Genomic DNA, 26,552 nt, shown 5'->3' on the forward strand with positions numbered 1-26,552 from the left:
AGAGCTGAGAAAAAACACAAGCATATGGATACCAATTCTTGTCTTCAATTTCTGTCGTCTCATGCATTATCACTACTTCAGGCCACACTGAAACAATCTTCTCAGCTAAGAATGAATAAATCAAAACCTTTTCACTTGTCATTTCTCTGTCATGTAGCAGAGCTAGTCCTTTGCCACAGGAGTTTGAGGCTCATGATACTGTTTGGTTTTCTACTCCCTAATAGGCAAACCGTTTCTCTCTTTTTCTTCCAAATGTTCGGAAACAGCTTTGGAAGAGAAAAATAGTCAATGAGCCCAGCATGTCTCCATGTACTCCAACGACAATGAGATCGGTTTTCATAACATGATCATTTGGGAAGGTCATGTAGCATTGGAAAGGAAAATAAGATCTTTATATGTGTCCTCTGAACTCCAAAAATTAAAAATCTATATTATAAGTCCCCAGTAAGATTCCAATGTTTTAACACCCGACTATTTAATGAATGAATAACTGAAACTTGCCAAAATTTATGAGATTTGGGGGATCAAAGAATTGGGCAAAGTGGAAGTCAGTTATGACAGAGCCATAACTTGGTATCTCCTTTCTTAGCCCTTTGTTTGCCCATCCCTATTTCCTAAAATGGAGACTCAGAGTCAGTAGATTCACGGCAGTGAGGGAAAGCAATACAAAGGAGAAGTATCAGTCTAGAAGAATTTAATGCAGACCCAAATGGAGATAGTTATTAATATAAAGAAAGCACAATTTTCAAGGCTTCCTTCTTCTGGACATTTCAGGAAGTGTGTCTAAGATTCAGAGCTGCATCTTGAGGTTGAACTGATTCTGTTTACTCCACCTCCCAGATTTGAGCCACAGCATATGGATAATGTGTCTAACTTATTCTCTTAAATTTCTATATGGCTCTACCAATGAAAAGAAGGCCTTAAATTCCCTGGAGCACTGCACCTTTATGGAAGGCAGAACTGTGGAAGATATCTGACTACAGACACTAAAGAAGTATTTGTCTATGCATGGATTTTTTTCAGCACTGCCATATTCAGTCAACTTCTACTTCATAACAATGACTAATGTGGATGTTTTCTTTCTTTTTCCCTCTCCTAACTCTTTCTATTGCTTTCTAACCCCAGATCTTTATTCTTCTCAGAAATCATTACAGTACTTCTCCAATTGTGCAGGCTATTTTTTCTTTCAAAAGGAAAATGGTTTTGGTTTGATTCTATTTTGTCATAGCATACTTTCACATGCTTTAAAGATTGTCTTGGTATTTGAAGTTCTTATGGCAGTAGTTAAGTCACTTGATTTCTTAGAGTGCATAAAACATTCTATGATGATTGAGGAATACATCATCTATGGATTTTCAACATTTTGCTGGGTCCAGATTGTAACATCGCTGAAGACTTCTTTTTGAGCTTTCTAATTTTAGGATAAAATAATCAAATAAAAGCTTCCATCCTTACAAATCTTTTGAAGACCGTTTTACAGTAACTGCTGTCTTAATTTCAGTCCGGTTCTTCTGAGAAAGAGTCACATCTTACAGCATAGCCACTCTCTCATTTCCCCAAATGAATACACACCAAGTAAATTAATATCTGCTGCTGTCAGGAACAACTTCTGATGAAGTGCAAAACAACTGAAAGTATCAGTATCTTCTTAGCAAATGCCAGTTTTAGTTCTGTACAGCTGTCATGGGAATCTTTGTTTCTATTTTTCAATTTCTGCAGTCTGTTTTTTTTGGGTTAATGGTCAACAAAGACTATGAAATGTTGCAAAGTTTTATATCATTAGCTCATACTTTTTTCTTTCTCTGTTTAAGTTAACTTTCATTTCAAAAGTTTTACTGAAAATCATTGCTGATAAGTTTTGGACTTGACCTTCTTTATTCTTTCTGCTGTATTTTGACTTGGATTTGTGTTTTATCCTTTTTATGACTTTCCAGAGCTTTTATTTTCTCAGTCATTCTCAGCTGTACCCCAGCTGCTATTTGGGAATTAAAAATTCCCTGCTCAACTATTTCACTTACATCTTATTTTCACCTACTGTTTCTTCCTTATTTTTGCCTTTCTCAGGTAATAGTATCTAATTAGTTTTTATGCAGTTCTCCAAAGCCAGCTTGAAGGAATGCCTATACACAAGTATCTGTCATCAACATTAGAGTGCTTTATTCACAATAGCTTAAAATCTGGTTGGTTTTCGAGCACCTCTTCATCCTTTCCAGGAGCTGTTGGATCTCTTCTTTTGTATCTAATATAATTCAATGGTGGGGTTTTTTTCTCTGTAGGCAGTTCCACAATGATAGTATCCAACTCTCCAATCTCCTTGACAACTTTACTGTAATAGTGATGAGGGGGAACAACATTTTATGTATACTAAAACAACTTGAGGCAAAATGGGGTTTGTGTGTAGACATTTCCACATGCAATATAATTTACTATATAAAAGCAGTAATTACTGTATCTATAGCCCTGATAGTTTCATGGGTTCTATAAATAATATTATTGATATAATATAGTTAACTAAATAATTGCTTTGTTTAATCTTGCTTGTAGCACAGTCATGGTGTCTATCCTAATTGACTGTAGAGCCTAATGCATTCCTCTCTTTTACAAGCAGCAGATCCCTAGAACTCCAAAAGATATTGTGTTGTTATTTCTATTTATGCATACCTTCATTAAAGACACAAGGAGATGCAAGAAGTGAGGCACTGATCTACCTTTGGCAGACAGTTCCTCGTCTTAGTTTGGCACCAAGGACAAGGTTTGAGTTCCTTGCCACAGTCCTGTACCCAAAGGGATATATCATCACTTCAGGAGAAGCAAACCAGAGAAGATTTGTTGTGTCACTCCTTCTGTAACCAGCCACCGGGCAGGCTCAGAGCAACAAGCAAAAGGTCTTGCAGAACTGAGGAAGTTGCAATACTTTCACACACAGCTTTCTTCCTTGCTCTACTGGAGCTGGGATTATTTTGTATGAGTTTATCCTCCCACAGACATCTCCCTCAGGATGGGACTGTGCATGTTCATCCATGTTCACCAAACTTTATGCTGCATCTTGTGACTATTTCTCGTTATGTAGTCCAAAGAGGAATCAGTTTTGATGCAAATTCTTTACTTGCTGTGTACAAAAAAATCGATGTTTCTTGGAGCCTTGGAATGGCAGTGCAGGAGGACTGCTGGGGAATAGGCTCTACACTTCCAAAAAATTTCAGGAACATCTGTTGTCATCTGTGTGTGATCTTATCTGTGATGACACATGTGAAATTAGTTTTGGTATATACAATTATTTGAAAAGGATCCTTTCTGCTTTCCTGACAGAAGCTATGTTATGACTGCCAAACTGAATAGACTCTCTGCTTACTCTTACCTGTGTATAAAGTTGGCCTCTGTTAAGAGATCAAGGAAATTGTGGAGGGTGGATCCTGGCTGGTTGTGAAACCTCCACCTAACTGCTCTCTCACTCCTCATCCTCAACAGGACAGGGAATGAAAATAAGATGGAAAAGTTCATGAATCAAGGTAAAATTAGGATAATCACTTACCAGCTACTGTCAAAGGAGAAACCAGACTTAACTTGGAAAAAATTAATTTAATTTATTCCTAGTTAAAATAGAGTAGAATGGTGAGAAACAAAGACAAAAACTAAATCCCCTTTCCCCCAAATCCTCATTTTTCCTAGACCAATGATATATGTGTGAAAACTATACAATGGTTTGTTGAGTCTTTTGATAGAATGACTGACAGTCTCAAATTTAATAGAAGTGAAAGAAAAAGGAAGAAGCCAGAGCAAGCCAGGTATTATACAAAACAACTAAAGTATTAAATTATTAAAATAACAATTAAGGTAATATGAATACTGAGAGAATACTTATATCAAATATAGAGGAAAGACAATGAGGAAAAATAAAATCTCATACATTTAGTGTACAGACTGCTAGTTTGCTATCGACTTTGCTGATAGTGTATATAAAGCTCTTATTCAACAAAACTAAAGAAATAGCTAGGTGCATAATAATTAAATAATAAAACTTCTAAAAGAAACAAAAAGTGCCTAAGAAAAAATAATACCCAAACTCTACAACATTAATACAGTGCAGTAAATCCCATGATCCTCCAACTAAAATTAATTCAAGAGAGAAATGAAGGAGATTGGAAACTGTATTGTATTAGTGAAGGTTTCCCCTTTCAGCTGAGGTTTTAGCACAGAAATTTCAGTGTACACCCTGCAGGAATATATGATGAAAATAAGGAAGTAAAAGACAGGGGTTTTTATACCATTTACAGATGAACAACAAGCTAGTGTGACTGAAAGTATACTTAGCCTAAAGAGTAGAGGACAGCTCATGTAAGAGTTCGCTTCTATCCAAAGAGAAATTGATACATTCTTTGGTAAGCAATGTTGTATGTATCCTTCAGAGAAACTGGTTACACAGATTTGTCTAAACTGTTCCTGACTTTTAAAATTAGTAGGTACAAAGAGCTGACTAAATGGAATCAATTTTTACCTTAGAAAGACAGTATGCTCTTTTCCTTTCTCCCTCCATTTGTTGTGATTTTGCCAATATTCCTGGTCATGTACCAACACTGGAATGGACAAGCAACGTACCGTGCATCCTGGTTAGTTCAATGGCTTGGGATAGCTGCCCAACTCATTGGACTTTGTCAGCCTGTGCTTCTACTACCATCTTGTTTGTCCTCAGCATTCTGGGGAAACATATCTGATGTTTACTTGCCTCTGCTCTCTCTTATGTCATCTGTCTATGGTTCTTATCTGGCTAAAAAATGAAAATTCTTATGCTGTGTCTTTTCTTGCTTTTTCCTTTTGTTCTCACCCTTCTTCCTTTGCCCATCACTGCATAGGCAGCATATACTCCAAACAGACCTATTTCTTTCCATCAAAATACTCTGACATGTTCAGACAGGTGAATCTATGTCAGAAACAACATTTGAAACAGCTGAGAATGTCCCAGTCTGTCACATGCACTCTCTCAGGACAGATGTACAAGACGCATGTAGGTCTAAGCACTGCTTGCAAACAATTTCATCTCGCCCCTCAGTTCCCTGTCACTGCCTACCTACCCTGCCTGCTCCAAAGCCTGGTGGTGTGAAATGATATTTTTATTTCAGTACAGATTACTCAGTGTCTTGGTTTAATTTGAATTTCCCGGCCAATGCACCAAATGTCATAGTTTTGATTTGCCAATTTAAATATACTAACTTTCTGTTGTAAGACAGAACCAGGAGCAAAAGAGCAAGGCAGGCCTAAAACTTAAAAGGGTGTAAAAAACTTCATTAACTACACAAAAAAAAAAGAATGAAAAGCAAAATCAGAATAAGATCTTCAGATCACTCTTTCCTCCCCTCTCCTAACCTTCATAAAAACATACAAAAAACTACTTCAGTCAGTTCCCAACTCAAATAGTCCTTTTTTCAGTTCACTTCGGAGAGAGAAGTTTCCTCTTGTCAAACCATAAGGACTTCTCCACAAGGAGGGAAAAAGCCAGTTCTCTCGTGGCTTCACTTTCACGATTTGCATCTGCCTGGGAAAAGACCTTACAAATCATGAGACTCCTCCCATTTTCACAGCTTTCCCAAAGCTGTGCTTATGGGCCACGTTAAACTCACAGGGTATTTACTTTTAAGAATTAACTGTTCCAAACCAAAAATTCTCTTTTTCTCTCTGTTCATGCTTCATCACCAGAAACAGAGATCCCCTTTTGTCCTCGAGGCAAGGGATTCTCAACACAGATGCTTTTGATTAACAATCTATCAAATGGAACATCTCCAACCCCCCCATGTCTTTCTCCATGGTTTATAGGAATGTTCAGTGTAATATCAGTTCATCTCTACAATCTTACAAAAGGATTTTCAGCCATCTCACAGCATCTCATTCTCCTTCCATCTAAAGAGACTTAGCTCTTTCATTTTCCCTTCTCACTCCGGGGAGGATTGAAAAGTCTGCAAGTCTTATCTCAGCATTGAAAAAGTTAAGATCTCACACAGGGAAAGCAAGACTGCAATGCTGGCGCTGTGCCAAAATCTCAGACACTCAGGCCACACTGGAAAAGTGGCTGGGACCTCAATCAGCCTCCGTGGGCTCAGCTGGCACTCACTGTTGATGGCCACCCCTCCTCCCTGCCAGGCCGTGCCAGCTCCCCACACAGAGGCCCGGCCCTGCCCCCCCACCAGGCCCACAGGCCTGCAGTGGAGCCAGGCTGGGCCCTGTTACCTGCACTGCTGCCAGAAAAGAAAAAGAGCTCTTTTCCGGGTTACCTCCTTCACAATGTGTGTGCACTGAGAGAACTAATTTTCTCCAATTGGTTCTTCAGGCTGTCAGTAACCAAACCAGCCTTCAATTGGTCCCATCACTCACAGAGGAAGCTCTCATAGACAGAACCTCTCTCTGAGTCTGTTCTCCCTGGGTGAAACCAGCACGCTCAGAAACAGAAGCTCAGCCAGAGGGGTCTCCTCTGGTAAGTTGGCTTGGATAGGAATGATGGTCAGATCTCCTGCTATCTGAATCTCTATAAAAATGGTTTTGTGCCATGTCTCAGGCCAAATGGGTGCTTGCTGCTGGCACCATGAAAGACAGTCTGCATAGAGTGTTACTGTATAAACCGTCTGTCCACTGCTTTCCTGCTGATCTCATTTCTGTGATGGGATATGCTGCAAAATGCTCTTGCAGCAACCTTGCTTGTGGGGACCTCATTTAGGAGAATAACATGCTTTATGTTCAGGATGTCTAGATTAATTTTGCATTGTCCTCAGCTCAGAAAGAAATATCAGACTAGATCTTTGCCTCTCTGCTTTGACCCAGCTTTGGTACATGACAAAATAATTAAAATATTTAAAATATAATGTGGGCAAAGTATAGAAGGCAGAGAAGAGTGTGCATGTTTTTAAGAGTGTTGGAGCATACTGTTCTGGGAAGGAGGAGCCTATGAAGCTGTGGATGAGTCCAGAGTGTTTTAATGTTTGAGTTGTCTGAGAATTTTTGTGTACCATTTTCAGCCTTGATTTGGAGTCTGACCTGTAGAACAGAGGCCAGTTTTACTACCCTGCAGTATTCAGCCAAAGGAAGAGGCCATTGGTTTAGGAAAATCTTTTGAGTAGTTTGGCTGGAGAAGCTTGTTTTGGTTTGTTCCTGTAATTCTCTTGCAGATTGCTTTAAATCTTGGAGCCTAGGTTATTTTACGTATGGTTTCCAAATAAATTATTCACTTCATGGGCTCTGCCAGTCTCTGCCATATTTTTTTTCCTGATGACCTTTGGTGAACCAAGACCAGTCATGAGTGTTCAGATCCTAAGCTGAACTCCAAGGGACATGTACTCTGAGCCCAGAATCTAGATGGGAGAAAGGTCCTCCTCTGTGCAGGCATTCAGTGTGGACTGGTGCCTGTCTTCTTGCTCTCTATGACTGCCAGGACCTGAAGGTCAGGTTAGAAAAGATGATGGATTAAAAATCTCCATCTGTCCAATCAGCTTCCTTTGATTTGCATTTGCTGTCAGGTGCTGGACATTAATAGCTTAAGTACTAAGTTGCATAGACGCAGTTGATACGTATTGCAGAAAGGGAGAGGATGTCAAGAATAGTAATTAATCTCTGTATAGGCTTACGAAAACTCATAGGATGGGTGTTGAGGCTGGGGAGCCTCACTGAGCATGCATTGTGGGCATAACTGTGTTAGTTGGTCTGAAGATGAGATAAGGCTTTACAGATCAGAGGCAAGATGTTCCATTTCTGAAACCGTGCTGCAGTAATGCTAAGACGCTTCCTGACAGGGCAATGTAGGTGAGGTTACTGAAACCCTGTCTTTAGTGACATTGGAACTTGGTGAGTCATGCTATCAGTATCTGAAATGAATCCAGTAAAGATTTTGTAAATCCTTGGCAAATTAGCCTTCAAATGGAGCAAGTAAGGAGGGAGGGTCAGAAAGAGATGGAGTAGAGAAGAGGAAAGGAAAAAAAGCTGTAAGAATGAGAGAGGGAGGAAAATTACTGTAATAGGAAGAATAGTGAGATTTTTTAAAAATGAAGGAAGGATTCATCATTAAGAAAAGAGAATCTTTGCCTATAATGGCAAAAAGGAAATAGAGGAGAATATTAAAAGATACCTGTAACTTTACCCTGTTAAGGCTTTTTACAATCATTTTTAAACCATTGGAGGTATGTGTTAACACACCTAGAAGCTGAGGTATCTAGCTCTTCTTACAACAAAAAACATTCACAGGTTTTAATTGATTTTTGTCTTGCAGATCCACCAAGACTCATCCTGGTCCAGTTGTCCATTTAAGCGACAGCCCAAGAGATGAGGGAAAAGTGAGTACAACCTATGATATAAAATTTTTCAGCATTTCGTAGCCTTTATTTGCCTCGCTACTCTTTCCTTTTGCTTACTCACTAATTTTATCATCTGCTTTCTTTCTATGTTTGCAAGTCAATAACTATTTTACTGTTCTTATGAAAAAAATTATCTTTGTACAAATTTAATGAGTAAACGTTTTGTGATACAGACAACATACTCTACTTTGAAATGTATAGCCTTCTAAATTGTTCCCATTTTAAAAAGCTTGACTTTGTATGAGTAAGATTTGACTAAAAACTGTATCATTACTTCAGTACTGGGATAAAAATGCTCTTATGACCATTATACTAAGTTTTTATGAGAAAGCAAATTTTTTCTTATGTAAGAATTATCATGATAAATAACCCAGGTTTGCAACTTCCTGCTGTTTTCCATTCTCAACTCTGATCACTGTCCATAAGTGGAAGCCAAACATATAGTCAGAGCATTATGGCTGTGATTGATAGCCACCAGGAGGCACAATCAGAGTTAGTTTTATTTGTATGGCAGCTTTTCAAAGATGAAATATGGTTGACAAAATTTTGGTTCTATTACAGCTGTTTTTTTAACGTGTTGCTGTTGATATTTAAGCATTTTACCTGTGTGGAAAGGGTATTTAACTCTCGTTGGTTTTGATCATTTTTAGTAATTGCATTTCAGTGTGTATTTATAAAGTACTGCATCTTCCAAATAGAGTATCTCTTTGACAGTGCCTAACATAACAGCTAATAGTTGTTAGAAGCTAGCAGCAGTTTGAATTTTCAATACTGATATGGAGAATATTATGCAGAAATTTTGGGTACCTAGAAAAATCACAGATGACTACATCTGATTTTCATTTGTATCACTTTTCCTTGGACTTCCCTATATTGCGAGGTGAACTATGCACAAGTGGGGCAGTTGTGAACTACCCCTCAACAACTTTGATGGCATCTCTAAGCCTTTCTGTAAGAATCACAATAGGTCTAGCCATTTAGAATACTATCAAATAAAGTAATTAAACATGAAGTGTAGTGTTGTAGCCTCAAACAAGAAGCCATCAAGAAATTCAGTTTAATTATCTATGGCAAAATACCTGGTGAGAATAAAGGTTTATTGATGAAGCATCATTCTTGTTTGCTGGCCACAACAGAAGTTCCTGATGAGCTACCTAAGGCACACAATGTAGGAAAAAAGGGTACTAAAAGAAAAAATGATCTTGTCAGTGAAGATTTTTTACAGGAATGCCATGCACTATGTCCAAACAGAAACCTAAAAATATTTTTCAGCAGAAAGAAAGGAGATGAAAAGGACCCAGGCAAGGGAGTTAAAAGAGAACTGGCTTGGGAATAGAAGTGCTTGGTGCTCAAAGGGTACATGGGAGACATAAGGGCACTGATAAAGTACTAGCATTTGAAGAACAACAGCAAATTCAGACAGATGCCTATGAAAAAAATTTGAAAATTTATGAGGAGAAGTAGTAGAACATTTAAGGTATACTAAAACCATCCCAATGCGGCACTTCGTATCGCGAGGTTGAGAGTGGTTTAAAGAATGAATTGGTGCTAACAAAATACTTGCAGTTTTGCAGAATGTAGAATTTTTAGTATTTATAGGAAGATTTCAATAAAACGTACACACAGATGTAAGAGAAGATCCAAGCATTAAATCAAAAGACAGAGTTTTAAATAAAAAAATCAACAGTAGAGAACATTTTTCAACTAAGTCTCATTAAACTTTAGTTGAAAGAATGCAGCATAAATCAATCATTATTCAGATTGAGGAAAAAATGGGGAAAAAAGCAGCTCCTGGGACTTTCACTGTTCAACATGGTCATAGATAGCCTATACAGTAGAGTAAACTGTGATGTGGCCTGGTTTGCTGGACTTTGGGAGGCTGAGAAACTCAGTGGTAAAATGGCAGGTTAAATACTGTCTTTTTAAATATATTCAGCATAAATGATGAGAAGAGATACATGTAGGGCAAAATATTTCTGACTTTACATATAAAACAATCAGTGTGAGCTGATGATTACTGTTTGGTATCAAGAGCTTTGAGTGATATTTGATAGTTAAATGGAAATGTTAGCTCAATGCTCAATAGTGAACAATAAAGAGAATCAAAATTACGCATTATGCAGAGAAGAATAAAGAACAAAACAAGGTTATTAAAGAAATGCATTCTTGACCTGCCTGCTGAATACTGAGTATAATACTTGTCCTTCTATGTCTAAAATGAACATGATGCTAAAAGAAATTCAGAGAAGGAACAGGGCTTTCTATATGAGAGACGATTTGGTGAGACAGGAAAATGCACTATGGAAAAGACCTGATTGTGATTCCAAGTTTGAAAATCACAGTTGATATTAAGAGAATGGAAACAGCTCATAGTCTCTTTCGATACAAAAACTAAAAGGATACCAAATGAAGCTGACAGGTCAGATTCCAAACAAGCCGATTAAGTACTTCTTCAAATGTGCAATGGGTGGAACCCGTAACACTTTTTCCAAATGCTATTGTGTGTGCTGAAAATTTATTGATCACAAGAAAGAGTAGAAAAGTTAACACAGAAGAAATCAATGTAACGTAACTCAAAAGGTTTGCTGAATTCTCTTAAAAGATTCTTAAAGATGAGGTTAAACAGAGACATGTATAGTTGAGGAGATGGCTATACTTGAATGAGAAAATTACTTAGACTGAGAGAATATGTGAGAGTGTTACAAGTATTTCTCTTCTTCCCATATTACTTGGTATTTGCTCTTGGCCATTTCAGTACAAGATACTATCATAGATAGACTTTTATTTAGCAGAGTTGTTCTTAGATAAGAGAGCTGTTTGATGTTAGTTCTATGTATTTCGCTTATCTCCACAACTCCAAGTTAACCAAAGACCACCAAAATGTATTGGTGACAGAAGTCAGACTCCACACATCACTTCATGATAGGCAGCAGATAAAAGTGTTCTTTGCATATGTTTCAGGAATTAAATAGTAGGTATAAATCAGCCATAATTATTACTCAATATACAGATGTTCTTGTACTCTACAAGAGTACTACTCTACAAGTACTTTGCAAGAGTCCAGTGGTATAGCCTTATTTGGGGCATTACAAAGTTGTTTACTGACCTGGGACTTTTTTACTGAAGCAAATAAGTATTTCTCTATGAGCACTGAGTAGTTGAGAGTCCTAAAACATAGTTAGACCTTTCAAAATCTAGGACAATCATAAGAGCTCTATTTAAAAGCCAGGGAAGTTTGTGCACTGGCAGTATCTTCACCTTTTTCACTAAGATCCTTTGAATTCCTATAAGTTCCAGTTTATTTCATTGACTGGTGATTGGGTTCCTTGTGCCAAGAGAATGAATGCAATTCCAGAAGACTTCTGTAATTCAGAAGTTTTCCAGAGTGGCCTTCAGGCAAAATATCTAGGCAGGCTTTGGAGATAAGTCTCTTTTGTTACTCGAACAAGCTGTGGCTGGAAGACAGACACCAAAGAGAATTAAGGTATTAAATGTGTCACTGAAGAACAATTCAGGGACCAAGTTATTACGTTCATGAAGCATAACTGCCAAATTAATTAATAAGTGTACATTAGGGACAGACTGAGGTGCACAGACATTTATAAGTGGCAAACAGAATTTTTCTTGCTGACAAAGGAAAAGACATTAACTGCAATGATCTGCAGTTTCTGAGCAAATGGAGAAAGCTTAATAGGAAAAGGTTTAATGTTATTTACAATTAGCTGGTGGGCTAAACTTCCTATCTCTGAGTCTGAGTTCAGAGTTTTAATAATATCTTAATAAAAAAAGCCTGTTTGGCAGGCTTGTTTGTTTGGGATTTTTTCTCCAGATGTTTTTTGTTACCAGGACAAGGAGGGGGCTTGCTGGCATGTACTAGGATGTATTTAGTTGATTTGATTTAGTATTTAGTTGTATTTAGTTGAAAAGAAATTTCCTCTCATCATCAAAAGCATTTGATGAAAAAAGATTTCAGGCAAAATGGGAAACAACTTCACTAGACAAGGAAGATGTTGCCAGGACTTCTCTCTCTAAATTCTGTCCTGTGTTCTGCTTTTTTGTAACCTAATTAAGCATGAGTAATTGAATGAGGTGCCACGAAAGGCAAGATAAATCTTTGGAGTTGTTTCCAGGTACTGTTTTTCTTTGTCTGGGTTTTTCTCTCCAACTGCATTTATGAATGTTTTGCCTTTTACCTCTATTGCAGAAATAGAGCTTGTCTTATAGATCTCCCTAGTGGTCACTATGACTGAGAAGAGTGGGAATATTTGAGTTTCCTATGGTTCAGACAGGTCAGGATCATAAATATCCTGGAAATCATAAATATTCTGGAAATGAGACTTACCCCATTCACCCAAGCTGGAACTGTGACTTTAGTGCTGTACCATAGTGCTAGTACTAAAGCAGCATGACTACTGTCTGAACAAAAAGAGAGATTTCTGGCTACGCAGCAAATCTTTTTGCCTTTCAGTTTCTTCCCTGAAGTCACACTTTGCAATCCTTTAGTGCAGCTGTGCATTAAGCATTTCAGCAATACTTCAGGTGAAATGTGGCCTCTGATAAAAAGTATTTAACCTTTTAGTAATTACCTGGAGCATGATATCTTTCCAAAACAGAGGGATAAAAATCAAAATACAAGCCTGCTTCCACAAGGAGGAAGGCTTATTACAAAACAGAGCCATATACTAAATACTTTTCACTTTTCTGAATATATTTGTACAAAAGCTGAGGTGAAAAGAATATTAGTAGATACCAACTGAATGCGACTGGTTTGGTACCCATCTGCAATGCACAGGTGCAAGTGCTTGTTATGATGACAGTAAGGAGGGCACTCAGACTCCATAACTTATTAAAACACTATTTATTGGACTGAATACAAAAAGGAGGGTGGGAACCCCAAACTGTATAGCATTGCATGAACCTCCCGTAAGGGCTTGGCACCATCCTCTGTGAAGAGGCTTGCCAACATTTTGGTCTTTGTAGATCCCAAAAGTTTTTGGTTTTGTTTTTTTTAAGCCCCATCCATTTATACTGTCAAGCAAAAGGATGTGAACATGAGACATACTGCCTTAAATTAAGATAAGGGCAAAAACGTGCTGTCCTTGCCTTTACCAAGTGGGAGAGGCCTACAGGGTCCTTTAGAATTAGAAGCTAATTTACCCCGTAGCCAAGGAATATGTGCAGCACAATGCAGGCCTAAAAGGCAAGTGCTGTGTGCAGCACAAACAGCACAAGCCTGCACCTACACAAGTGAACTGCTATAAGCATCATAACTCCTGGATATACAAATGGTTCCCATTTGGGATTGCTATACCAACAGTGAAAGCAGCTGCACTAAGACCCTCCTTTGTTCACTCTCTCAATGGCAGCCTGTTATCCTAGAATACCATATGTCATCCTGACACAAGTGCTATCCAGTTAGCTGCGTGCTTTTTTGACTCTGCTGCAAAATCCCATACGGAGCCATCCAGAGCAAAAATGTTAAATATTGTGGAATTTTTCCAGGACAGTTTGAATTTTTTTCAGGAGAATAATTCTTCAGGAGCATAATAATTTATTGTTCGTATTCAGGTATTAAGTATATTAACTATAAATCATTTCCAGATTAGCTAGAAGATTCCACATTAGGAATATTCTCCTGGCAATAAAAGAATCATATCCAGTAGAACTGAGAGTATTCTCAGGCTCTTTTGTAGCAGTATTGATGTATCAGTTATACTTAACTTGGAAAGAAAGCAATGTTTTGTTTAACAGCCCAGCCAAATTTCACTTTTAGGACTCATGCAAGCTAAAGTGAGTGGCAGCAAAGATGCTGTTAAGGTTTCTCCAACTAAGAGATAATCTTGTCATCGTTCTGGACAAATTCTTTGTATAGAAACTGTAAACTCTTGCCTGCATTCTATATATATATATATCAACTTACAGATGATGAATAACTGATTATCATTGCCAGTTGTATAAAATATTCTATCGCAGAAATATGAGAATCTGCCAGTTTAGCCATTTCCAGTCATCATGTCCAGAACAGATTCTTAAGAAGACAAATTCTATGGGAAACAGTTTCCAGGACACCTAAATAAGCTAGATATCATATTGTCCATAAGATCTGAAATTAATTGTGTTCAAACAAATAGTAACTCTACAGTACCAGATCAGTATTTCACTTCTTTTCAGTGAAGACAAGGAGAAATGATTGTATTCATTCTTATTTTTCTCCTGAGCATTGTTTTTCTTCTCTTTCATCTTTTCAGAAATCCTGGCTGGTATTTCTCTGGTGTGCATGATGATATGACATCTCAGTTCTAGAAGAAGTAAAAATTGACATATCAGTTAATTTATTTTTAATTATTAGAAAAGCAAGCAAAATATACACTGCAGGAGGAGTTCTTCAGAATGTTTTAAAGCAATAGCAATCATAAATAAATGGAATATAAGTAGCTGAATGAGAGTTTAATCTGGTGGCTCTCTTGGTTTGAACTGATTTAAGTGGTATTTTAGGTGTCAAACATTTTTTTCTCCATCAAGGGACAGGGAAGGTAAGAGCTGGTAGGGGCATGCTACAATCTTTGGTTTTCTGCAGATATGTGATTAAGAAGACTGTCTAGGTGCATAATCATGCAAGGGGAGAAAAGGTATCTAAAGCCCTTTTTCTTCTATGTCAGATCTTAAATTGTCAGCAATGTGAAGTAATTTATACTGAAAAATAATTTGAAAGCAAGGTATTATGTGTAGGGCAAATTACAATCTTGCACATCTCTTTGTAATTTCTTTTTATATCACTCAGTATTTATATGTACCTTTTGAATTAGAACATGTAATTGTGGTTTTTTCCTTCCTCCAGCTATTGATAGGCTATGAAAATGGGACTATCGTGTTCTGGGACTTACGATCTAAAAGAGCCGATCTGAGAGCTTATTATGATGAGGTAAGAAATTTCCATTAATTCAGCAAAGCCATTTTTCAGCAGTTTGCCATATGTCTTATCAAGCAGATGGATGTGTATCTAAAGGCATTGCTGGTTATGGAAATACTGTTTGTGCTATGCTTTTGGGCAAATTACTGACCATAGAAATCAAAGACTGAAATCTCTAGTTCTGATTCCATACTTTATGCTTTCATAAGTGTACTGTGACATATAATGTCCTCCCCTTGATCCTGACTAGTTCATCAACTTCTCTGTGGGGATCCTCAGTTGAACAGAGTGTAGCAATGAGCTGACCTGATATATAGCTACGATAGGAATTATATAATAATCTTTACTGGGTATTTCTAGAACATTCATTGTATTGGAAGACAAATTACCTTGTACATCTGTTGATATTGCCTAGTACTTAAGATCTGATTAAACAGTTTTCAAAATTATATTGTCATAGTTATCACACAATTGTCTCGTGTCATTTGTAAGCAGCTTGTGTTACAAGTGCAGTTCTTGTATCAATAATCAAGCTGCTTGGAAAATAGATATACTCCTAGTTATTGTGATTTTAGCACTAGCCCTAGGGAAGAATATTCTTTGTTCTGTCAGTCCTCTAAAATTCACCATGGATGAATGTGAATGCAACTACAACTGAAGGTAAAAAAGGACATTTTCTTTAAAGGGATCCTGGCAGTAACTGGTTTCCTGTAGTTCTCTTTCCTTCTTCATCTTGTCACCTTGCTATGTATAAGGAGTGTATACACATTTATTTCCTCTCTAAAAATCAGTCTGAATACATATGAATCCTGAATCCTGAGTCCTTTCAGACTTGCCATCAGAGACACATTAAAACTACTCTGAGATTCAAGGTTAAGTTTCTGAGCATCAACACAGCAAATGTTTCAAAGGACAGAGTTTGAACGGGCCAGCACTTATGCCTCAAGACACAGCCACTAAATTGCTTGTCAGCGACAGTCTGCTTGTGCAAATACTTGTGAAATTGCACCTGTCCTGTTACTTAAGGCTGAACAACTTTTTCCTTTTACAGGTCTTCTCAGGAGGGGTGGGAATGGGGATATTGTTCACCCACTGTTATCTCTTGTACTCAGATTGAGACTACATGAAGCAGGATCTTCTTAATGCTGGTTCCTTTTTTTTCTTTTTTTCCATTTTAGGACAGAATGGATGGGTGTTGAAAATTTCTCATACAATTTAGAACTTAGTTGTTCCACATTTTTCAATACTGTCCTCGGGAACATATTTTTTGCCTTTTAATCAGTCCCATGCTTTCTTATTCAGTGGTTATTTGCTGTGTAATTACTCCACTTTGTGTAACTTGTGCTAGCTTCTAGTTTTGCATGTGCTGCTTGGTATTTAGCAGCAACCCCAAAGTATCATACCTAAATCTCATCTTATGGACTGACCACCAAAAGTCACAGTCCACAAATCATTGTTGCTGCTGTCCTTCACCATGCTGTCTGGACTAATGGAAGGCCTCCGTGCCCCACGATATCTGACCAATTTCTCAGTATTGTTCTGGGACTGAGCCAGAACAGTTCCAGTTGCAGGATATCTGTGAAGTCTCAGATAAATTCCTGTAAGTGTTCTGTGTCTTCATTAAGTTCTAAAGTGCCTCTTTGCGTGAGTTCTAAATTAAATTAATTCACCCTCACTTTTCTTACTATCCTTAGGATTTTCATCTTCTCAGTGGTGGTACACATGTGACATTGAGGCCTTCCAATAAATGCTCCTACACAATGCCTTCTATAAAAGGCTTTCCTTCCAAGCTCTTTTATAATTTCCTTCAAAGGTTTATTTCCATCGAGTGGTATAAAAAGACAATACATAAACAAGACAGATCTTTCAAATGGTTCTCAAGTTGTTACTGATAGCTGGCAAACCCAAAATCCAGCCATCTTCCTGTGCAGGCTTTGGAAGTTTGTGTCAGCCTCCATTCAGAGCTGTCTGAAGCAGTCATCATCTTTTATTGGAGCACATCCCCAGAATGAAGATGCAGAGTTCTCAGAGGCATTTGCCAAATTTGCCAAATCCCTACCTTTGTCTAGCACCGTGCCATTATGGAAGTATCAAATCGGATGTGGCCCTTGCTGTAATGGTCCTGCAGTACTATGAACGCAAAGGATTTTTAGCATTCAAACAGTAAGATGAGGCAAGCATTGTTCTTGTGCAAAATGTGGTTAAAAGTGGTATTAAAAGACCCTCAGTGGAGAAGGTTTTTGGTTGGGAAGGAACTGAAATGGTGCTAGGCATGCTTAATTTTAGTACATGCTGAATATGAGAGAAGATGGAATGTGTATGCAACCACCATGGGTATTGCAGAAGGAGAAACATACCCAATCTGAAGTGAGATGCTTTATGTGCATATACTGTGTGAATATTCACGAGTCACCTACCATGGTGAACTCCTGTTCTGAGCAAATAACTGCTTCTTTTTTTGTGTGGATACTAAAGAAGTGGATCAGAATGCTAGACATAATCTAGCAGAGAGAAAATTCAGGGCTTGTTCAGGACCATCTTTCAGAAGTACTTGTGACTCACAGCTGAGACCTCCAAAAGCATTTCTGTTTTTTCTTGCCCATTTTGTGGCAAAATCTAACAGGTCAGCTTGAGTTGCTGCTATGCCAGCTGTCTGTGCCAGGATCATCCCACCTCAGCTCCACTCCACAGGAGCTTTATGCTGGCAGGTGCTACTTGGTTGTGGAGAGGCACTTTAACAAGCAGCTTGGTACACTTTTTAGCTAGTTACTAGCTCCTGCTCAGTCACAGTCAGTGACTGCAACCATGTGAAATGTTTCTAAGTATGATAACACATCAAAACCAGATTCAAATTTGGCATGATAGCAAGCAGGAATGAGCTCATGTCAGAATTAATTTGGATGAGGATAGACATGCCTTCAGTGTGAGTGAAGCAATGCTCCCCACAGAACTAAGATTATTCTACATGAGGGCAACAACACTGGACTCTGTATGAACCATCTTTCTGTGTTGTCTTTTATTATTTCGGTTATAGTTTGGTTTCTTCTGGTTATTTAAGAGGAATTGTGTACCAAATCCCTCTCTGGAAGGTAGAAGTTTGAGTGATACCCATTATGTCACCAAAAAATAAATACCTAGAGTTCAATTTTTTTCAGTTCTGTTTTTTTGCATCCTTTTTGGCACAACTATTTTAGTAGTGTATTAATCAAGCACTCATATATAAGGCATGTCAGATTCCTGTTGAAACATCTGGATCATCTTAATGCAGACTCATCTGTGGCTCTGCTGTCCAGCCCCAGGAGCTGAATAAAGCTTTGGTAAAGGGTCATGGCTCTTTGGTTGATTTGTTCTAATACCCTCTTCAGACCATGAGGTCATAACCAACCATAACAATCAATATAATGATTAAAAGAGGAAAACCAACAGGGAGTTTTAAATAGTGTCCAGTAGCATTTAAGCAAAATTAATATGAACAGCTGCAATGCTGACTTATGAATATCCAGGCACGATATTAAGTCATTTGAATAAATCAGGCAAATGTCTATATGCAATTTTAAGTGTATGGCCTTAGCATTTCCTGGGTTGAAAAAAAAACCTGGAAATTTATTAAGCTGCATTTAAAAATAGATCTCATTAACATTTACATAAAACTACATTGTGTTTTTTGCTATTTAGCACTGAACATTTCTGGAAGGGATATGCATTCAAGGCAGAATTCCGTGAGTTTGTGCTTCTTTGGGGAGTGTGTGAGAAACTGTGGTATACAATGAATGCTTTGTCAGAATAAGGCTTTTGTTAGTTTCCAGCACATATCAGGGAAATCGGAGGACTTATGCCCTTTTCCTTTCCAATAGTTTGATAAAAATATGGATATTTTCAGTCAGTTCCACTAATTATGCACATAATACTAAGAATGGTGTACATGACGTTCATCATGTAGTAATTGTAGCATGCACAAAGGAGTGCATATTCCTCTTCTCTGATGCACTATCTGTTCCAAAGGTATCTTACATCATTTTTTGGTAATTTTCTATATCAATGAAACAGTCCTGGATTCTTTAGTATTTTGGTTTTGACATCCCAGATTTCTGTGGACTTGCTCTGCAACTTAAGTATGTGGAGTGCATGTGGAAATTATCCAAGAACAGTGTATTACTTCCTCTGGGGAAGACTGTGTGTGTTGTATGTTACCTGTAAAGATTTTTACACAGAATTACCTGTAAATTTACCATGAGAGCTATCAGGCATATTACAACTGCATTGTATGGCTCTTGTTCTTACACTTTTATCTTAATACCCTTTTCCTTCAATTTTGGCCTGATTCAGTACAGGCTTTCTTATCTGTTTTACATTAGCCCTTATGATGAAATGTGGATTACAGGCATCTGTTGCTAAAAAGTGATGGTAATGGATTTTAAATTAACAAGAACCATCCAACAGTTGGTATACCATTAGAATAATATAATCTGAAGTCATACATGAAAATATTAGTGTAAACTCTGTATTCCGTTCCAGTCTCAAGTTTTGTTTTTTTTCATTTCTGTAGGCCATTCATTCTGTTGCTTGGCATCATGAAGGGAAACAGTTCATGTGTAGTCACTCTGATGGCAGCTTGACCCTATGGAATCTGAAAAGCCCTAACAGGCCATTCCAGACCACAATTCCACACGGTATTTCTGATAGTTAAAATGTGTAACTGAGAAGCAATACAGTGCTCTCAATGCCATTTGCTAATACGTATATTTATTTAATTTTTCCCTGTAGTGCAGATGTTGCTTCTTGCATAAATATTTTGATCTGCAAAGTAGACGCAAATTATTGTAAAATCAGTAATTTAGATCAAACTTTTTATTTTAATTGGTGTCATAAATACCTCTTTCCCATTAATATCACTCTAATGTCTTATTCAATTCCTTTTAAGAGTCTACTCCTGGTCTCTGAGACCTTCAGGCTCTGGATTTTCGCATTTCTTTCTTTTATAAGTTTGTACTTACAGTCTTTTATGTGCAACGTTCACAACAAATTAATGCACTTTGTACAAGGTACCGTGGTATTTGTCATGGGGATGGTACAAGGCTTCCTAAAGAACTGTAATGAAGAATTTAAAGGAGCCATAGTAAGAGACGGCTGTATCTTTTATGGGTGGGACTTTATATAAAATTGTTTCCTGCAAATTAGGTTAAAAGGTATTGACACCATTGTAAATGTATGCATTACTTTACTGAGAAACCTGACTAGGTAGCGAGGAAGAAAAGGAAGTCACAATCTAAGTAGTCCCAAAAGGATTTAGCATTTTCTTAACGTACTTCTACATTTTTACCATTTTTACTCATAGAATTGTACAATGTCTGAAGAGAACTCTCAACCAGTCAGACAATCAGATCAAAACAGACCTGATTTTTTGAGTAGACTCAGGACACTGGGCACTTGTACACTTCCAGCAAAAAATTGCACAGTCACTTTGGGCAATATCTTTTGGTATTTAATGACCGTTGTGGCACAATTTTTTTTGTTAATATCTAACCAGAATTTTCCATCCCACGACTTGTGTCCTTTATCTCCCATAATTCACTCTGCACCTCTGAGAAAAGTCTAGATCCATCTGCACTATTGTCAAAATCAAGCATAGACTTTCCAAAGCAACAAACCCAAAATGGCTATTTTTTTTAGTTTACAAGTGACTTTTCTCTCATTGGAAAAAAAGTACTGAGCCATAATTAACCAAGAAATAATTAATTTCAGTTGTATGCTTAATTTAATTTTATCATAGAACTAGTTACATTCCAAAAGCACATAATGTTTTGTCACAATAGGAATTAAGTCAATTTAAGAACAGCTTAGGAAAAAAATTAAGCTCTTTATGGTTATTACGTGTTCAGAAAAAAACGCTTATAATAGCCTGATTCATTCATTATTAGTTAAGTGTCATAGTCCAAAGTCTGCATGGTTTATAGATGTCTTTGAAGTGTGTTCTATGGTTCTTTAGATGTATGTGGCAGTAAAAGCACAAAGACATAATAAATGTAATTAATTTAGGCAAATGTGTATTTTATGGAAATAGGAGCTAATACACCTATTCTTTTGTAGCGTTAAAGTTCCTTTTCTTGTTGCTTATACAGTTATTTAAATGTATATCTTTTAGTTTGATCATTCAGTTTCATGTTTTAAAGGTTTTCATATTCTTTCTTTCCTTAGGAAAAGTTCAAAGAGATGGAAAAAAAACTGAACCTTGTAAACCAATTCTTAAAGTAGAATACAAGACCTGTAAAAACAGGTTTGTATTTAATTCCGTAATTAATATTACATTCCTGACTTCAAGTCCTTTTAGAATCTTTTCCTGCTTTCTTTTTACAAAGGCATTTATTATTATTTGCAGATACCTAAACCTATAATGTAAACTTGTATATACTATGTAGACTTATGTTGGTTTTTTTAATACAGTGAACCATTTGTGATATTTTCTGGTGGACTGTCATATGATAAGCCTTGTCGAAGACCAAGTTTAACAATCATGCATGGGAAAGCAATTACAGTTCTTGAAATGGATCATCCTATAGTTGATTTTTTAACTCTTTGCGAAACCCCATATCCAAATGGTGAGTTTATTGGGGGAAAATACAGTTATGGAAAATAAAAACAAAGTGATCTTTCCTCATACATTAATTCCATCCCAGGGACTTCCATCCTCATATCTTCATCTCAAGAAAACTACATAGCAGAAAGTACCTGGAACTTGTTTGCATTCTCAATGTAGGAAGAAAGAAGTGAGTGGACAATAAAGCATGCATACATCTCCACTTATAGGATTAAACCCCATGGACTACTGTGAGAAAACATTGCTGTTAATTGAAGATAGGTGCTTGTATTTCTGAAAGTTTTCATCATTTACAGCTCACTAAATTATGAAAATTAAACTGTCACTTACCTGCAAAAAAGTTCTTACACTTCAGCATGAAATGAACTGTTAAAAAGTCTTATGTTTGCTGCATACTGTGAGGCTGCCAAATTCTGAAATATGTTGTCATAAAGTTCCAGAAAATAAATTAAGAAAAGCTGTAAGTCAAAAAGGAACTAACTTTAGCATTTTAAGACCTCAAGCAGAAAAGTAAAATAGATGTTTTATACATAGCTAAACCAAATACACGTTAAAATCACTTAGAAAAGATGAAGTGTATATGTGCTTCAATGTCATGCAAAAATTTAATTTTCCATAATCATAGTTGCTTTGGGCCTTCATTTAACTGTGTCAAATACTTCCCAGTAGTTAGGTTTTGTAGCATCTTCCCCTGCTCACAGATCAATATTTAAACATTTTGGTTTAACTTGTGTTATTCCTAGCCCAGTATTAAAACAGCCAACAACAAATAATGTGCATTCATAGCAAGACTGAAAGGAAGATTAATGAGTTGCTCTCATTTACTCATCCTTTTTACATCACCTATCTGAACAGTTTATTCTGAGCTTGCAAGTGCTGAAATGATTTGCTGCTGTTGAAAAGATAGTCATAATTTCACATTCATATTTTTTAATAACATCCTATGTAAATGAATATACTCTATGCATCAAGGGAAGCATTTATTTGTCATCTTAATTCTTTAGTTTTGATAAATAAAAAGAGAATTGTATAAAAAACCAAGCCATATAATCTCCTAAAGAGTGTGAGGGAGGAAGGGACATGTTAGTACCTGAATTGAAAACAGCAGATTTACAGAATTCCTAGAGAATATTCCCCTTGAATCACCTTAGAAATGGGTGCATTGTGTATCATAAAGTGGACTGCACAATCTATTTCTGAAGAGCAATTGTACACAGTAGAAATGTTTCTTTTGGACAGCAAAAATACGTTTTCTATCTCACAATTGGATTCAATAATGCAATGATACACACAACTTATTCATATTCTACTTGTTTACTTTCAACATAGCATCATGCTGGCCGGCTATAATACACCAATTCTTCTTCTGCTTTGTATGTTTGTCAACAGTACTATCCAAAAGTAATTTCTTACTTTCTCTCTGGCCTTAGTTTCCAGCTATGTCTGGTTTGTGCATATGTCTAGGATTTATACCTCAAAACTTCTAATATAATGTGAAATTTTAAAGAACATAAATATTGCTTGCTTGCTTAAAATGGCTGAGAAGAGAACTCTATGTCTTTTATACTTGATTCCTTGCTTACAGAATTTCAAGAACCCTATGCTGTAGTTGTGCTTTTGGAAAAAGATCTCATTGTCGTTGACCTGACACAAAGCAAGTAAGTATGAAGTTTTATATGAAGTTATTTGTGTGTTTAACTGTCCAGTAAATTACCATAAAATTCCAAATCGTTTAGCTATCCAAAATCATTCACTCTTGGATGCACTCCTGCTAAATACTTACTTCCACTTTAAGAGCTAAGTTCATCTAATGAACAGGAACTTGTGGTAATATTTGTTCCTAAACTTTGGAATAAATCAAAATCTGCAGTCCGTTCAGCACAGCCCTCAGACATTCATTCAACACCAGAGTTAAATAATATTTGAACACATATGTAACTTGGAAATAAGATACAACTACTACTTTTATGTGTGTCTAGCCTCAGTATCTTAGTAAATAATGGAATTGTTTTATATGGATCTACAGAATTACTTCATGATCCAGTTGGTGGTTTAAATGACAAAGAATTTTTTTAATATAAAAATCAACGTTCCTACCAAAGAGGAACTTTACACCATGTAAAGCATAATCCAATTCTTATTTATTTTGTTCTGCCTCCAACACTGCCAGTAATGGACATCCACATTCAGACTGGTGTACAGTGAAGGAACAGATTTTGCTGTCAATGTACTGGAAAATGTTAAGTGAATCATATTCAGATCTCACTTACTTTAAAGAATAATTCAGATCATCTCAGCAGTGTAAAATGTACATAACTGAAATCAGAACCCAATTTCCTGTATTTTTCAATTGTGAATAATATTGTGTAATGTGCCCAAAGTGAGGTTTTCCTCCCTATCAGGCTGTTCAAACTGATGGAAGTGAAAAATAAACTGAGATCTACTCATTTGCTATGGCAATTTTTCATTGTATAATCAGAACTCTACCAATCCAATAAGCTAAGATGTTCAATATAAAATCCACAGTTGTAAAATCATAGTATATATCATATCCATGAACCTGAAACTTCTGGAAAATATGTCACTTCTGTATAAATAAGATTTTGAGATGCCAGAAGAAAATTAGTTCTTAGTCATTCATAAAGATACCCCTTTGTGTAACAAGAGGATTCCTGTTAAAGCAGGTGAATTTTTATGTCTTTATTTGAGTAACTACACATTATTACTGATATTAAAAACAATATTTAAGTTTGAATAAATAAATATATTTAATTAGTAGTGATTTTACTTAGATTTTGTTATATATTTTAATATAAGAATATGTTTTATTCTATGGCTCAGTGTGTCACAGTGCTTCTAATAAATTGTCTTTCTTAACTAGTTTTCCAATCTTTGAAAATCCATATCCTATTGACATTCATGAGTCACCCGTTACCTGCACAGAATATTTTGCGGACTGTCCTCCAGATTTGATCCCTGTACTCTATTCTGTAGGAGCAAAACATAAGAAGCAAGGATACAGCAATAAGGTAAACAAAACCAATATTCTTTTTTTAAGCAAAGGAAGAGATGTGTAACCTATGTTTTTGTAACATCTTACCAGATTATTTTTGTTTTACGCCCTTAATAATCACTCTAAGTTTATTCCAACCAGCATCTTAGCAGCGTGATTACAGTCCAGTATTTATCCCTCAGAAACATGACCACTTAAACAGAACCATTAATTACCATTAGATAGGACTTAATCATTAAGATGCTAGAATTATTCCAGATCAGATTGTGTTAAAGGAGAGCCATCAGTGTACAATTCAAATTTGTATGCATAGATTCTCTCTAGCAAAGAAAAAAGTGAAAGCATTATAACTGAAAGACTTAACCAGAAGACGTTTAGTGAGTATTGACAAAGTCTGTGAGATTTGTTATTAAATAGGAATAATAATAATAATAATAATAATAAATAATTTTATTGAGCTACCAAAGTCTTACCTTAATGCTGCAGAAACAGGACAAGCTGCCAGAAGTAAAAGAAGAAATACAATTAATTTATAAATTTCAAGCTTTAAACTGGTTTGTATTTTGGCTAGAATTAATCCATTTTAATAAAAAAGTAGAAAAAAATACTGAGTAACCAAGTCAGACATTGTCAGTTTTCTGTTCAAACCAACAGAAGTATTCTCCTTGGAGCTGGGATTTTTCCCATTAACTCAGAGAGTGAGCCTTCTCTACTTCTTTTGCATCTTGGTTCACAAAAGTACTTCAGAAAATATTTTCATTTCTCCTATTTGAATCTACCCTTACCTCATACACTTTTCACCTTCCTGTATTTCCTGCATCCTCTCTTGTCCCCTTGCTTTGTTTGTGCATATACAAATGCACACTCTGAAGGCAGGTACTCACTCATGTGCCAGACATCCATTTCTGTACCCACAAACATCCAGTCCATGTATCCACACAAACAGCTTTTGCTCCCAGTTTTTCTCCACCCACTCATACTCTGCACGCATCCTTGACCCACTGCACATATGTCGCCCTCTACATCCTGTATCCTGTATCCATACATGTCAGGGCTTTTTAGGCACAGGGTGGCATTCTAGACCAAGAGAATGGGAGTCTTGCTATCAGTAAACAAAAGGCAAGGAAGAGATGATGATCTAAACATTCTGTAAAGGTTGCATTCTCTTATCTCATGGCATCATGCTCTGACACTTGTTTCTGGGACAGCTTCTTCAGTGGTCTTTGTATTCAAAATAAATTCTCGATCTATTGAGTGTTCTGTAGAATCTCCAGGAGAAAAGCCATCTCAAAAGACCAGCAGAATTGTTTGTTACTCCTCCTTCTCATTCCTGCTTTAGGTTGGTGAATGTTAGTTGTGCAGAAATATTTTAAAAGCATAGAACATTAGTTGATAATATAAAAGTGTTATTAAGTTTCCAAAGCTGGAACTGATGACACAAATATGTTAATAAGCTGTAGAAGCCTTGAATTATACAAATTTTTGTTCTTTTGCTAGTGGTATTGCTTTTTGGGGGGAAGATGTTGTCTACTCCTGAATTTAAAATTAACCAAGCAAGGTTCATCAGAGTAAGTTGTGATCTCTGTACTTTCATTTCTTTAGGAGTGGCCTATCAGCGGTGGAGCATGGAACCTTGGAGCTCAGACATATCCTGAAATAATTATTACAGGGTGAGAAAACTGAGGATTGGTACTTTTAAAGTGT

General features: G+C 36.7%; 1 protein-coding gene across 9 annotated transcripts in view; it reads left to right on the forward strand.

Moving 5' to 3' along the window:
- STXBP5L (syntaxin binding protein 5L) overlaps positions 1–26,552 on the forward strand; it is a 189,081-nt gene that overhangs the window by 95,970 nt on the left and 66,559 nt on the right. For all 9 annotated transcript variants that reach the window (XM_088159032.1, XM_088159037.1, XM_088159033.1 and 6 more), the window contains exons 6-13: positions 8,246–8,309; positions 15,169–15,252; positions 19,787–19,910; positions 21,436–21,514; positions 21,682–21,836; positions 23,421–23,493; positions 24,717–24,864; positions 26,451–26,518. In XM_088159032.1, coding sequence (XP_088015158.1) covers positions 8,246–8,309; positions 15,169–15,252; positions 19,787–19,910; positions 21,436–21,514; positions 21,682–21,836; positions 23,421–23,493; positions 24,717–24,864; positions 26,451–26,518 — 795 coding nt within the window. The remainder of the gene's footprint in view (positions 1–8,245; positions 8,310–15,168; positions 15,253–19,786; positions 19,911–21,435; positions 21,515–21,681; positions 21,837–23,420; positions 23,494–24,716; positions 24,865–26,450; positions 26,519–26,552) is intronic.

Source organism: Sturnus vulgaris, chromosome 2 (assembly GCF_052056855.1).
Source record: "Sturnus vulgaris isolate bStuVul1 chromosome 2, bStuVul1.hap1, whole genome shotgun sequence".
In the NCBI taxonomy this organism is placed as follows: Eukaryota; Metazoa; Chordata; class Aves; order Passeriformes; family Sturnidae; genus Sturnus; species Sturnus vulgaris.